The sequence below is a fragment of the Sinocyclocheilus anshuiensis genome, unplaced genomic scaffold (assembly GCF_001515605.1).
Source record: "Sinocyclocheilus anshuiensis isolate Anshui unplaced genomic scaffold, SAMN03320099.WGS_v1.1 scaffold311, whole genome shotgun sequence".
Taxonomy (NCBI): Eukaryota; Metazoa; Chordata; class Actinopteri; order Cypriniformes; family Cyprinidae; genus Sinocyclocheilus; species Sinocyclocheilus anshuiensis.
The window spans coordinates 498,736-515,142 of NW_015549606.1; the positions used below are offsets into that span (position 1 = coordinate 498,736).

A 16,407-nucleotide genomic window follows, 5' to 3' on the forward strand; every position below is an offset into this window, starting at 1 on the left:
TTTATAACTCGACTTAACTCAAAAATAGTGAGTTTGTCAAATCTGAGGGAAAAAAGCCAGAAGAGCCGAGGGGAAATGAGAGAATGACGAGTTGTTTTTCCTTATTAGAATTGTGAGATATAATCTCGGAATTGCGAGAATAAAGTCATAATTTTGAAATATAAAATCAAATTTACCTTTTTTTTATTCTTTTATTCCATGGCTCCATAGACTGCCGCTTGAAAACATTCATCATTTTCTGCCTACAGATAGGCTCCGCCTACAAAAAACATCATCCCTGTTTCGGATCTGTAAGACTATCCTACTCTCTAACGTCAATTTCGTTGAATAACAGTGCTTACAGTGCTTAGACAAGCTCTTGTAATATGCGGAGAACATTTTGAAAATGACATCTAATCAATATAATTTATATAATTTATAAACCTAACTATTTTGTACCCTATCTGTGAAATTCTCTAGCTGTAAAGGCTATCTCTCCCGGGTTTTCTGGAACCATGATGCGCGCGCATCCTGAATGTTTACAAACCGGTAATTGGTCTATAGTATTTTGTTGCGCCGCTCGCGTCCGGTGTAGACACGGTGTGACAGTGTGTTCACACCAAACGCGAATTGAATTATTCGCACGAGTAGATTACATACAAAGTCAATGCAAAGACGCGAATAGAGGCGAATTCGCGCCAGGCGACGCGAAATGCGTGACGCGTTTGCCGCGAACGCACAATATTCGCCTCAATCGCGTCTTCCGCGCAAGTTCAAAAATTTCAACTCGAGCGGAAAATTCGCATGACGCGTTCTCGCGCAAGCCAATCAGCAAAGAGTTTCTTGACACGTCCAGTTGAATCAGACAATAGAAGAGAGCATTATTGCAGCCATCTGTTATTATATAGGTCTGGAGCATAGAAAACAATTAAAATCAGTTGTGGTGGTAGTTGTATTTTATTAGCATGGCTACAGAGATGCTGCTATCAATAATACAAATAATAGTAATATCAGTGTATATATACAGTAGTAAAATGTAACACACACATTAATACAGGATCCTAACGTTATTCATCCTCCTCTGGATGGTGCTGTAAATGCAAGTTTATATCTCCTAATTCGGACTTTATAACTCGACTCAACTCATAAATGGTGAGTTTGTCAAATCTGAGGGAATAAAGCCAGAAGAGCCGAGGGGAAAAGAGAGAATGACGAGTTGTTTTTCCTTATTAGAATTGTGAGATATAATCTCGGAATTGCAAGAATAAAGTCAGAATTGTGAAATATAAAATCAAATTGACCTTTTTTTATTCTTTTATTCCATGGCTCCATAGACTGCCACTTGAAAACCGTAATTTTCTGCCTCCAGATAGGCTCCGCCCACAACAAACGTCATTCCTGTTTCGGATCTGTAAGACTAACGCACTCGCCAATGTCAATTTCGTTGAATAACAGTGCTTATCGCTGGGTGACAAGCTCTTGTAATATGCGGAGAACATTTTGATGTTACAATTAGAAGTGACAATTTAAAGTCAATACACCTTAATGTGTAGTTTATTGCAAATTTCACTTCACAAGACATTAATTGATAGAGTTGTGCGGATTACAGGTGCATCTCAATAAATTAGAATGTCATGGAAAAGTTCATTTATTTCAGTAATTCAACTCAAATTGTGAAAGATGCACCTGTACTTGTGGATTATTGTGATGGTTTAATCAGATGTTTGGACTCTGATTCTGACGGCACCCATTCACTGCAGAGGATCCATTGGTGAGCAAGTGATATAATGTTAAATTTCTCCAAATCAGTTCTGATCAAGAAACAAACTCATCTACATCTCGGATGGCCTGAGGGTGAGTACATTTTCATTAAATTAAAATTTTTGGGTGAAATATTCCTTTAACCTTAATCTTGACTTGACATTGATGGTACAATCATCAACGATACATTCAGTACTAGTACAAAGCTATCCTGTCTAACTCTGCTTTGGCTTTATTTTTGCTATAAACACTCAGTCACATCTTAAGTGTGATGACTCAAACTTCATGAGCCAATCGGTTCTGTGTAAACCATCATTTGCATATGATTCACGCAGGGATACTTCCTTACCTCTGGAGGGAGACAATTGCTGCCTGCTCATTCTCATTCTCTGCTTGCGTGGTTCCCATCACCAGCCAAGCCTGAAAAGAAAATAGGTATTAAACAATGAGCATTGGGGTTATCACCTTGACTCTGGCGATGAGCTTCTATTGTGCGCGAGCTACAGTGTTAACCTGGGGGAAATTATTCATTTTCAAAGGCCTGTGGCTCAGACATAGAACACAATGTTAGAGAGGAACTGAATGGATTTGTGTTGCCATTTCTTGAAGATGATGAATCATTGGATGTACTATATCGCTAGACAAATATTTAAAGTTTAGGATGTTGATTTAAGTATCATTAATTATGTGACTGAATATTTATGCTACGATTTCACAATGAATCATTTGTAGGGTTATGAACACCGAGTAAGACTAATTATTAGAAGATAAGCTTGTTAACTTTGTGTAGGAGGAAACTGCATTTCAAAACCCTCGTGACAAGGCCACAGTTTGTGAATACAATGGAAAGTGTATTAATGAGCCTTATTAATAGAATATTTTAACATGGCTGGCTGAGTCTGCGCTCTTAACTTATGTACAGTGAATATAGCGTACTTATGACAGAAGCAAAATCTCCCCGAAATGCCACTTGCTTTGTAATATTATCTGTTAACATTCAGCTTTTTTTGGAGACACAATCATTTAGAGGTGGGGTAATTCCAGGAGAAGAGGGATAATCCTCTCTGGGATGTAACTGAACTATTACATCATTAAATCGTCTGAAAAAAAAGGGAACCCTACTCAGTTACAGGAGTGTTAATGGTTTGCCATCAGTCACTGTCAAGTACAATGTCTAATACAGAGCTCTCACTGAAAATTAGTGAGAATATGGAACCCCCTGCCTTGGCTAATCATGCCATGATCTGTAAAATGTTCATTGTGGGCAAGAACGTACCCACTACTTATCACTGTACGTAGGAAAGGTATGACGGTAGTCTGATTGGCAGAGCATGTTTTCAAGCTGTGCAGACGTTGATTTGATGAAAGTACCTGGCTGACTGTTGTTGTTTTATAAGCCCACTCGCTCACCTCCGAATCCTGAGGGTCGTGCAGCACAGCTGCTTCCAGAAGAAGTACAGCGTTAGGCAGGTCTCCCTCTCTGGACTTGCGTAATCCCTCCTCAAATGCATTTGGCCAGTCTTTGAAAGGGTTATCTGTGTGGAAGTAGTACCCCTGAGGAACAAATAATGGAAATAATTAAGTAGTGCAAAATGTATGAAGATTTTGCTCACTAGTTAAATAAAAACATACAAAAAATAATAAAATAAAATGAATAAATAAACAAATTAATTAATTAATTGTGAAGGTGTTACATATTGAATAATAATAATGATAATAAAGAACTAGTAATTATAAAAATAATTAATAATAATACTACTACTACTACTAATAATTTATTATTATTAATATTGTTGTTGTTATCATTATTATCACAATTCTAAATTAATATTTGTTTAAATTATTTGCTTGAGTTGTTTCTCCTTTACCTTTTCATAAGGAGACACATTAGAGGGAATCTGTGGTTGATCATTCTCTGTTAGCCAGTTCCTGCGAGCGAGCTCTTCCCACTCTGCCTGCATCTTATCGAAAAAAATAGCTATGCTGTAAAAAAATAGCTTATAAAAATAAGAAATAAATGTTGGCACTATGTTATGTATGAAAACAGTTCTAAAATATAAAAATGTTTGACATGTTTTTTATACATAAGGTTTTATAAATAATTGTGTTGTTTTTTTATTTAACTAATCGTATAATATTCATCTCAGTAGAGTTGACCCCTTAAATAACTGAGTAAACCTTTTAAATTTATTACAAAAATCAATATTAGCTGAGTAACAGTGGATATAATCAATCTAATGAGCAGGAACAACACAAAACTATGGCTAATTGTATAGATATAGATAAAAATGTCTGTTAAATGAACAGATGTAAACAATTATACTGGTGTTCCAACTCCAAACACTTTAAAGATACTAAAATACCCATTTGTACTCCAAATTCATTCATTTACAGAACTTTTATTTAGTCAACTAGAAAGCTTATATGCAACCAGCCACCAAACTGTTACAGTTTTAGTTTGCTATAGTTTCAGTTTTGTTGTTTTTGTTCTTTTTTTTCCACAGTGTCCAGAAGAGCACTTCATGGCGAAAATGTGTTTTCTGCCACCGCAACATCAAGCTCTGGTTAAATCTTAGTCTTTAGTCGAGTCTCTGCAGGTGTGCCACTCTTATGAATGCCTCAAATCTGTATCAACATGCCTCTGAACTCTCTGTGCTCTGCAATCTGAATAATGAATCACTGTGCATGAATATTGATGGAAAGAGGAGACTTACACAGCCACGCAAGCAATCATTCAGCTCTCAGCCATCTAGGACATTTGGAAATCTCATTTAAGGGTTTGATTAATCAAAAAAAATTACTTGCTCATAGCATTAGTAAGCGAACTGAATGCACCGAAACACTTTGATTTGATGCAGAAGGACAAAATGCTTGAAAATGATTTTGAAATGTTAAAAAACACTAATTTGTCTTTACTTGAAAGCCTGTTACTCAAAACCTCACACATCACTGTCATGTGTTATGAAATCAGAAATGGCAGGAGCATTTGTTGAAGTCACCTACCAATCGATACAGGTCACAAGTCCCAGTATCCCTTCATTACGACTCATATTCACTTGAAAAGCACTGCTGTAAGAGAGCTATCTGCTTTTCAAAAGCCTTTGTGGCACGATTCCCTCAGAGATTGTATTTATGATGAGGGTTTTCAAAGAATGTTGTGCGACTGAAAGATGATGAGATGTTATTTTGTTCAATGACACATCTTTTGTTGAGGAGATAAATGGCCCTCCGTGTTTTATGACGGGCAACAGCTTCACTAAGTGGCCAATTACGGTAATTGGATGACCCACCCCCTCTTTTCCCCCAACAGCTCAGCACAGAGAGAGTCCAACTAGTCAAAGGTCAAAGTTGAAGACTCATTATCTCTCATCCAGAGAAAGACTGCTTGACTGAACTTTTTAATAGCCAGAACATTTGCGTTAAGGACATACTTCACAGCACACATCTTCACTGAACACCTCAAAGATATTTTCTTGAAACCAGATTGTTTTTTTGCAGTTGTTCTGTGTTTCTAAATTACAGATCCCTCTTTTCGTTAACTTTAGCAGTATAACATTTGTTAAAAAAAGAAATTCGCTCACCCTCAAGTAATTTCAACTTACTCTGAGCACAAAAGTTGAATTTTTGAAGAATATCCAGGCCATTTTTTTTTCAATATATTGAAAATAAATGAGGACTGGGGCTGTCAAACTCCAAAATGACAACAAAGCACCATAAAAGCAAAAAGCTGAAATAAATTGTAAATATTACATGAAGAACTTAGAAAACTGAAACTAAAATAAATACATTTAAAGGGGTCATATGACGATGCTAAAAAACATTATTTTGTGTATTTGGTGTAAAGCAATGTGTTTACGCGGTTTAAGGTTAAAAAAACACACAAGACACAGAAACGTGTTGATTTGTACAAAGCTCTTCGTTCTGAAAATCAAGGAGTGCTCTGATTGGCCAGCTATCCAGTGCATTGTGATTGGTTGAATACCTCAAGCGTGTGACGGAAATGTTACGCCCCTTAACATATTTGGAAACACACAGCGTCTCCACGACATGGCAACAATACTACAGCGAGTAAATATTTATATTATTTAAATATAAATATTATTTAAAATATTAAGAAATACTATATTGAGCACAATATTTTCCAAGTCTTCTGAGCTTGATAACTTTGTCTAAGGAACATTCTCAAAATTGAAGTTGTTTTTCATCGAAAATCATTAATAGTTATTCATATAAGTAATAGTGAGGTCTGATTCATGAACTGTTCTTTTGAATCAGATTTTTTCAATTAAATGGTTCTTATCTGGTTCACAAGACCAGGGGCCGGTTGCATAAACTAATCAGACTTGTCTTAAAAAGTTATTAATCAAATTTTTTTTCTTCATGGTCAAGAAAAAATAAAACGGATTAACTCTTGGCTAACTGCTCTTTAAAGTCAAACTGGTTCTTAAGACACAATCTTAAAGGGGTGATGAACTGAGAAATCAAAATTCCCTTGATCTTTTGACATATAAGAGGTCAATGTGCTATAAAAACATTCTGTAAGTTTCAGAACTCAAAACTTTCTGATTAGTCTAAAAACAGCTTATACTGAAGCCAATCTGCCAAAATGACAGGTTGTGGAATGTGCCATTTTATGACGTAATAGTGTGGTTAAACACCGCCTCAGCAGAAGAGGATCAATGCCTGCTTCTACATCACTGCCTGTTTAGCCCCGCCCACCGATTCTACATCACTGCCTGTTTAGCCCCGCCCACCAATTCTACATCACTGCCTATTTAGCCCCACCCACCGATTCACGCAAGTAGGTAAATAACAAGAGCAGCAAATGCAGGTCTACGCAGAAACCAAACAATAAACTTTATTTGATGAACTTTATTTTTAATGAAGTGCTAGATCGCGTAAGTAAGAACTTGGTCCTTTGTCCACTTCATTTTAGGCACAATTCAATGCAGGATTATTGGATCCGATGTCACACCACACAAGTGTGAGTAACTGTTTTCATTATGTGATTTGTCTGTTAGTGATCGTTTGATATGTACTGAGTATTTATGCGTTTTTAACCCAAATCACAGCAGAGTCCATCTATGAAGGATGTAGGCTGTCAAACATACACAACTGTTAGCCAATCATAGCAGTGGGTATTTACTTCCAAGTCTACAATCCGCCACGGCTATTCAAACAGAGTGTTCTGGTGAGGGGAGTCAAAACAGTAATGAAAATAGCCTTTTACTTATAAATTATGATGTTTTTGATGTAAAAATCTTGATAACATTATAAATGGACCTCAGAGAACAGTACAATATAATAAAAAAGGCAGTTCATGACCCCTTTAATATAGTAGCTGTGTTTATGCAACTGGCCCCAGTTCTTCACCAATCTTGAAAGCATTTTGAAAGCTCCAGTCACAATTCAATGTAACTGCATGGAAAAGAGTGAATTCTCTTTTTGCGTTCCACAGAGAAAAAAAATGGAGTTTTGGAGTGAACGATTCCTTTAGCAACTTTGGTCACCTATTTTGTGCAAAGCACCTGGTCTTTTTCTAAAAATACCTGCTTCGTTGAAATATATGTCACAATTCACAAACACTGAAAAAGATCCATGAAAAATAACAAGTGTCGTGTTATGACAATCCCTGAAGCTGTTACTGTCTAAGGGGCTCAGAAAAAGCACTCCTGAACACCCCTGACATTATGTGTCATTCAAGACTGGCATCTTTCCTTTAGCGTTTCCTTTTACCTCAACTGCATTGTTCGTCCCTTGAGAGATTGTGAGATACAGCTTTATAAGCGTAATAAAGGATGAATGTTGTCAGGAGCTCAGTAGGCCATGTCAGAGGCCTTAACGGGTACACTGAGGGCTCCAAAGGGGGTCAGTGCTCGGTCTTCCTCATTTTCAAAAAGAGACACATGATCAAGGCCATGCTGTTCCACTGGGGTGAGAAAGTCTTTTCTAATTGGTCTTTGTTTCTGAAATAGAATGCCCTTTGGTTCACAAGTCTAAGACCTTCATTTCTATTTGGATGGTACACAAAAGCCTACTAGCTAAACTCTGTTGGGAAATGCTTTATCCGGGAAAAATACATTTAGAAGCAAAACTGCATAAGATACAAATTTTTTTTTTGGAACATAATATATTTTGAATTAGGTTTATTATTTTAAAAACATTGGCACAGATTCCTTTTTCTCATTTTAGGCATACATCTAACAGGTAAAGAGTGAATGCTTATCAAATACATTTGTTAGATTGGAAAATAATAACTTTACACATTCATACAGAACAGTATATAAGAGATATGGACCACTGTTGGAAAAAAGAAGAAAGTTGGGTTGCAAATAATTATTTGAACTCTCTCAAAGACTAACTCTTTAATAGAGGAGCAAGTGAATATATTCATCTCATAATTACTAACTAAAAGAGACCAAGGGTCAGCTCATAATTAGAATAATAAAAACCCCTAAGACATACGTGACAAACAATTAATAAGCTTGAGCATGACAGTCATACATACAAGTCTACAAATTCCAGTGAGGCTTCTATTCAATTTTTGAACAAAAACTTCTGACAGTTTAGAATATATGAGTCAAATAATCACATGTAAATCAATGCAATTCATATTTACGAATTAATATGCATCATATTTACTTAACTAAATAATGCTTAAAGACAGAAATTATCAAGTAACTGCATTACTGTACTGCTCCTTCAGTAACTGTAAAAAAAATTTTCCCAAAAGCATGAACTTTCTGTCCGGGAGTTTGGTTTGTTGAGCATATTTAAAAAAGAATTGACAAGCTGTCAAGTCCTGCTGTTAAAACCGATCCCTGTCATTTTGCATCATCTGAAACATCTCCTACATGTTAGGAGATGGAAAGGAACAGAAGATGGATTTTGAATAACCATACATGTGCTCCTGTAAATCTAAAGCCTATGGTTAATCATACTGTTCTTATATTGTAAAACAAATGCTATTATTGGTTTGAAGTGAAAAGTCTTAAATGCCCAAAAGGTTCCTGGTATTATACAGCGTCTCATCATGAAAGATGCTGTTATTTACAGCATAAATCCCTACATTTAACACACCTTTGTGTTATATTTGGCCCTGACCAGCACAGAGTCACCTTAAAGCCTGCGTTCACCTCTCGCTGTCTGCCTGTTTCTAAATAGAGCAGCATAATTTCAGATGTATTCTGTTTCCTGCATCCCAACATCCTCCCCTAAGACTGCGGGGCGTAAAATGTATTTTCCATCTATCTTGCATCTTTATTCACTGCTCAGTAAGCAGCCCAGCCCGACTATTCCCCATTTCAATTCATTTTAGGCTCCAAGGTATTTCTTCATTCAGGACATCAACAAATGAAAATGATTGGAAACTGGCCTCACTGTCCCAGAAAGTAGCTTTCTGGATAATTCAAGACTGTGCAGCTTATAATCATATTAAATATATGCAGTTACTTATAGGGGGGCTGGAGGCAGAAGGGCAGCTCTCAGTGTGCAGGCCAATGTTCCCGTAATGATTGAAACTCAAGGATGGTGCAATCGATCAACCCTCCATTTGTTCCCATTGCAGCCTTAAGAATCACTACTTACTGTACACAAAGTCCCGCCCCTCTCAACCCTCTTTCAAATCGAATACTGGCTCAGTCTTATAGTTGTAATGGGCGCTGTTTTGCGAGCTACAAATAGGCAGTATAACCAGTGATTCTGTGCACAGTACAAATTCTGCATTGAGTGGTTCTTCGTACTGTAAGTACTGCTCTCACTTTTAGATGTACCCTTCCTCTTTCTCCTCCATTATTCATCTGTTCTTACAGATCCCCCATGTTTTTGCCCTTAGCACTCTACCTCTGTAACACATGTAATACAATAGCTAGCTTCTTACAAGTGCAACAGCAGACACTCATCAGAACAACATAAACTATTAAGCAGTGAGAACTCTTAAAACAGTACTAAGTAACGAAAGTACATTGTAATGAAACATGACATTTTTATTTGTAGGTGTTGGTTACTATGTTGTGCATTTAAGACTGAAAATTAATAATAATAATAAATAAAATAAATGCATTTTCAAAGACTCTTATCCAAGCAAAATGCAAAAAAAATATTATATAAATGTAGGTGTTAGGTATTTGGTTGAATGAGAGATATTATGTCTAGATGTTTTTTTCCCCCTGAGTGACAGGCCTTAGAGTAATTTCTTCCAATGCATCAGCGGTTGTGATCACTGAAGCACAGGAACTGATGTTAGATAGCAGGGTCTCCAGCGGAATTAGCCCATATCTAGTTTCTGTACGTACAATACCTTCTCCTCTGCCACCTGATGCTGCACGACTGGCCTATTTTCTTCTCTCATTAAGCAATGGAAAGTTATTATATGGTTCAAATTATTCCATGAGCAACGGTGATGACATTATAATCAATCAATTATTGAGGGAGGCTAATTAGCATCACATTGTACTCGTGACAGCAAGCGGTTTCCATCCTATTCGTCCAATGCCACAAAAGTGAGGCCTTATTAAAATATGAACTTTAACAAAGGGCACACCTAAATAAGTTTCTTCAAGTAAAAGCAAAATGATAAAATATTTTTTCCATCTCAGTTTATGGGGCTAGTTCATCCAAAATGAAAATTCTGTCATCATTTACTCACCCTCCAAAAAACTATATGAGATTCTTTCTTCTGTGGAACATAGAAGATATTTTGAATAATGTTGGTAACCAAACCGTTTTGGTAACCATTGACTTTCTTTGTACGGATTTATGATGCACAGAAGAAAGAAAGTCATACAAGTGAAGGTGAGTAAATGATTACAACATGTATATTTTGTAATATATATACACAAAATGTATATATATATATATATTTAAATACATTTCTCAGAATTCCACAGATTTTTCCCAAACTGAAGCAGAAAAAGTGTAAAATATCTGTAGATTCCATTTAGGTCTGTCAATAAGTTGATAAGAAAAGGCAAATGCTATTTGCATCAAATGAAAATAGTGGTAGATACTGTTTGAATCAAGTATAAATATCAACAAATAGTGGCAGCTGCTATTTAAGTGTAAATTAAACTAATATGCTATTTATTCTAAAGTAAAAATGTCTGAGTAATGATGGGTGGAGTTAGTCAGAAGAAAAAGCCTGTCAACAAAGTTGGCTTTTTGTACTCTGTGTAAACACACTGCCTATTAATGCCCATTAAGTTTTTGATGCTTACATATATTTTTATAGGAGACTTTTGGCTTACCTCCACTGCTGCCTTAGCTCTCTCAAACTCTTCCTCCAGAGACTGGTTTCTGGACAGGAGTGTGCTACCCCACCTTTGGTCTTTGCTCAAACGGCCCTGTCAGACACACGCACACAGAGCAGGAGTCAGAGAGAACATGCTCAGCCATCTCTCAGTCACTCTGACAGGAGAAAAGGCCCTGATGCCAGAGGCAAGGAGAAATGCCAGCATTAGCAGCACAGGGTCTTCTTGTTTTCTTTCCTTCCCTCTCTTTCTTTCTCACTTTCACTCCCTTTTGAGGTCCTGCTGTCCACACCTAATGTTCTCACACTCAAAATGGCTCAGGACTGGCTTGTCATGCACAGCGCGCTGCCCTCACACATTTTTTCTCAGTATGCAAATCTGAAAATAGCATGGCAGGAGACCTTTGCTCAGCATGAATCGTCAAATATGCACCAGTTTCTACACTGTACACCTGAAGACATGCTTCACATGCGGCAAAGCCAATCATTTTGACTACACTGCTGTGTGTGTAAACCACACAGCAACAGAAAACAAGCTTACTGCAAAATAAAACACAACAGTAAGATCTCAAGGGTTTTATTTTCTCAGAGTCATAAAGGCTTCATCTGGATGGGTTTCAAATTTAGAGGGTGACATATGGGCATTACAAACAATATGAGCCCTTTGTTTACATTTGCTGATGGCTTAAGACACTATAAACTACCACACTATTTTTGTTAAAGGAATAGATCATCCAAAAATAAAAATTTGCTGAAAATGTACTCACCATCCAGCCATCCAAGATGTAGATGAGTTTGTTTCCTGGTCGAAACAGATTTGGAGAAAGTTAGCATTACTCTCTTGCTCGCCAATGGATCCTCTGCAGTGAATGGGGGCCGTCAGAATGAGAGGTCGCATTACTCTCTTGCTCGCCAATGGATCCTCTGCAGTGAATGGGTGCCGTCAGAATGAGAGTTCAAACTGCTAATCAAAGCATCACTATAATCCACAAGTAATCCACACGACTCAAGTTCATCAATTAACGTCTTTTAAAGTGAAACGCTTTATCATTAGGACGTTTTTAGCTTCAAACCGCTGTGTCCAGCTAAAATACCTCTATCCACGTTCTTGCTTTATTCAGTAAAAAAGTTGTCTTGTCTGAATTAGGAGAGAAATATGCACACAGGCGAAAAGCAGTCCAAAACAGTAAACAAATAGGTTGGTCATGTGAATTACTTGTGGATTGCTGTGATGTTTTGAACTCTCATTCTGACAGCACCCATTTGCTGCAGAGGATCCATTGGTGAGCAAGTGATGTAATGCTAAATTTCTCCAAATCTGTTTTGGTGAAGAAACAAAAGTCTATATCCTGGATGGCCTAAGGGTGAGTAAATTCTGAGCAAGTTTTCATTTTTGGATGAACTACTCCTTCAACTAGGTTATTGCTAGGGCTGTCAATCAATTAAAATGGTTAATCAAACTAATGAAATGATATGCCAATTAATTAATTGCATTTAACATTTCAGTATATCTTCCATCTAGCTGTCTTTAAAGTGGTTCAATGGTAGAAAAATTCCTTATTACAAAATTAATGTACTGGCCAGGGGGCATGATTAATTGTGCTACTTTTTAATTGCATTTAAAAAAAAAGATCACACTAAATGCACATATAAAATTGACAGCCCTAGTTGTTGCATTTTCAGTGATAATAATGTTATGTTTTTGGTGCTCCTTAAACTTTAAAGTTGCTTTTCATTTTAATGAATAATAGTTACCCTTTAAAATTCACCCTCTGTATGTAGCTTTGTGTCTTGTTCTTAGGTCATTTTAAATGTCAAGTGCTGAGCTATCAATGGAAAACTTCCATTTCCCCAATTCAATTCTCAGCATAACAAAGCCTTCCAGGCAGACTGAATCAAAGGAATAGGATGAAGTATTTGCTACCTGCCTCATTGGATATTAATCAATTACCAAGGTTACCAAGTTAAACGGATTTCATACAGGAGGCTATAATGGGGGCCTCAAAAAGGACAATTGGTCTTGCTTCATTCTGCTGGTGCAGCTCTGTATAATTACATTTAATGTGCCCTGTCAGACCTCGTGTCAGTGCAACAATTACCTTTAACATTACACATTCCATTTCCACTGCCACTCATGGTTGGAAGACAATTTGAGCTCGATGTTTTTAGAACCATGCAGTTCACATATACTGATTGCTCCATCATGACTAGTCTTAACAAATGTAAGACAAATGAATCTGTACTCCATATGTAAGTTTTAGGTATATAAGGGTCAATGACACATAATAGTGTAAAGAAACATTAATCATAATTCTTTTTAAAATAAAAGTTTTGAAGTTTTAAAATAAAATTTAAATGTGAAAAGTATTTTTTAACAAATATTATAAATTATTCATTAATAACTCTACCATTCAAAAGTTTGGGGTCAGTAAGATTTAAAAAATTTTTTTTTTTAAGATTAATGCTTTAATTCAGCACGGATGGAGACTGAAGTAATGGCTGCTGTGCCATCACAGTAATAATTTCCATTTTTAAATATATTAAAATAGAAAGTAGTTATTTTAAATTGTAATAATATTTAACAATATTACTGTTTTACTGTATTTTTGATCAAATAAATGTAGCCTGGGTGAGCATATGAGACAAAACATTAAAAAAAATATTACTGCCACCAAACGTTTGAACAGTAGTGTATTGATACATTTTTGGGGAGTCACACCACATGACATTTTACAACTTGACTATAAATGTGATGAGCAAATCGGAGGCACCCACTGCTGGACACCATATATCTGGTGTAATTTCATTTATGCTTTTCCAATAGCCGGTGGTATATTGACCAGTGGCTGGTCAATAATTAATTTGATAATTATCTAATCATGATAGATAGCAATACAACAGACCTGCATGCTTCACTGAGGGGAGAAGCGTGTAACATTTGTACCCTGTAGCACCACAAGAAACGTGAAATTCCTTGCAAACTGTGACCTGCTGTGAGGACGTCACTTCCGTTCATTACTTGCCATGAAGTATTGCCAAAATGGTTTGGTCTTTTTTGTATTGAAATTGGTGGTGATGCTGTTGCCATGGTGCAAATGCATAGACCATTCAGCGATTCATACAAAGAGTGCACAGAGAGGCTTACATGTCTTCCACTAACATATTGCCTTTTGAGCTGGAAATAAAGAATTCTAGATGTTAGCACAGAATGTTCCACAATGAGTGGCTAAAAAACAAACAAACCAATCACAGGTTCAAGTGTATGGACTTACAATAATATGATAAAACTACAACGAGTGGGACACGTGGGAAATAATATGTGAAAGTCACTGACACATGTGCACAGATGATCATGACTCATAAACAGAGTGATAAGTGTTGCTCAGTGTTGCACTTACTTGAGTCACTGGCACGGCTTCCGCCTCTACTTTATTATTGACCTCCAGGGAGTTCCTGGGGGCAGTGTCTAGCTGAGTCTTGCAGTCCATAGACCTGGGGTTATATCATAAGAAATTGATGTGAAAAAAGGTATTCATATCTTTTAGATATCCAGAAAGTGTGTGTTTTCATATTAATTTTTAGAGCAGCAACTTACCACACAAATTCACCAGAATTTTTTGATGAACGTCTTCTCTCAAGCTTCCACTTTCTGCTCCCATTTCGCTCCCGGTGTGGGTTGAGTTCTTCCCATTTCTCCAAAGAAGATGGAATTGCTACTGTAAACAAAATGAGGCCATGCTGTTTGACAGAGATATATTATCATACTGCAACCAAAGTAAAACACAAGCAACACCACAGTTTGAAGAATTTGCAGTATGCACATATTCAAGAGGGCAACTATATAACGATATGCAAACCTGTAATGTTCTTTTTACTGAAAAAGTACTTTCCGTTACAGAACTTGTTCAGTTCATGTAATGAAAAACACAGTTTCATTTGTGTAACCATCTGATTTCCCTTGGCTGATTTGCAAGAGTGCTTCTCAGCATAACAGCCTTTCACTTTAGCTGTCTGACACTTAATACCTGAGTCCAATGAAATCTTTTCAGGTGTGCGGGAACAGGGTATACTCTGTTCAACATCCACTTGGATCAGCTCTGTTTCATCAGGCTTCTTCCTGTATGGTGTGCCCTTAGTAGAAAGAGGGCTCTTCCTGTCTTTGCTGTGTCTTCTCTCACCAGGCTCACTCAGATCCAGCAGGTCCAGAGAGGAGGAGAGTACTGGACATAGGAAGCAAAAAGAAAATCAATATCAACTACTTTTATTTGTCTTTATTCTCCAAAAGTGTGGGGTGCATCCCCTGGCCAATGCCAAGTTTTGAGTATAAGTTACTTTAGTAAACTACTAGAGCAAAAGTAAAATAAATAAATAAAAAATAAGTTATGATGGTCTCAAATTGAATGAAGGTTGGCAGCTTATTTCACCACAGAGGAACTGAGAGGGTTAAGGTTCTGGAACTCAACATTATGCCTCATTGTCAAGGAACTTCCATGTGTTATTTGCTCACTGACTGTAAATAGCGGGATAGAATAAATGCTTAAAGGGATCATTTACCCAGAAATAAAAATTCTGTCATTAATTACTCACCCTCGTGTCGTTCCAAATCCTAACCCGTAAGACCTTCGTTCAACTTTGGAACACAAATTAAGATATTTTTGATGAAATCCGAGAGCTCTCTGGCCCTGCATAGACAGCAACACAACTACAACGTTCAAGGCCCAAGGTAGTAAGGACATCGTTAAAATAGTCCATGTAACATCAGTGGTTCAACCTTCAGGGTTAGTTCACCCAAAAATGAAAATTAGCCCATGACTTACTCACCCTCAAGGCATCCTAAGTGTATATGACTTTCTTCTTTCAGACGAATCCAATCAGAGTAATATTAAAAAATGTCCTGGCTCTTCCAAGCTTTATAATGGCAGTGGGTGGGTGTTTTCGTTTAGCAGTCCAAAAGAAGTCCAAAAAAAAGCATAATAAAACATGTCTCACATCGCTCCGGGGGGTGAATAAAGGTCTCCTGTAGCGAATCGATGCATTTTTTTGTAAGAAAAATATCCATATTTAAAACGTTATAAACCATTTTCACTATCTTGCGTTAACTGTCGTATGCAGAAGCTGTTCTGGGCGTATGACGTAGGACGTATGTGTAGCGCATGCACCAGTGAGAATATGCTAGTCTCGCAAGAACCAACGTTTGTTTACAGGAGCAAAGGAAGCAAATTTTCCTTACTTTTGCAAAGGAAAACCAGTCTCCTCTTGGCTTATATATCGAAATTGTCGATTGTTTTTCTTTACAAATCCTCATTTTGTACTTCTAATTCGAGACCGATGTTTTGTTTTGCTCTCTGTATATATATACAGTGGGTACGGAAAGTATTCAGACCCCCTTCAATTTTTCACTCTTTGTTATATTGCAGCCA

The 16,407-nt window shown here is 36.9% G+C and overlaps 1 protein-coding gene across 1 annotated transcript in view; it reads right to left on the bottom strand.

Moving 5' to 3' along the window:
- pex5la (peroxisomal biogenesis factor 5-like a) overlaps positions 1-16,407 on the bottom strand; it is an 83,281-nt gene that overhangs the window by 9,547 nt on the left and 57,327 nt on the right. The window contains exons 4-12 of the mRNA XM_016447810.1: positions 15,013-15,207; positions 14,583-14,703; positions 14,386-14,479; positions 14,133-14,162; positions 10,986-11,081; positions 5,123-5,129; positions 3,609-3,718; positions 3,151-3,294; positions 2,090-2,160 (exon numbers count right to left, since the gene is read on the bottom strand). Of these exons, the coding sequence (XP_016303296.1) occupies positions 2,090-2,160; positions 3,151-3,294; positions 3,609-3,718; positions 5,123-5,129; positions 10,986-11,081; positions 14,133-14,162; positions 14,386-14,479; positions 14,583-14,703; positions 15,013-15,207 (868 nt within the window). The remainder of the gene's footprint in view (positions 1-2,089; positions 2,161-3,150; positions 3,295-3,608; positions 3,719-5,122; positions 5,130-10,985; positions 11,082-14,132; positions 14,163-14,385; positions 14,480-14,582; positions 14,704-15,012; positions 15,208-16,407) is intronic.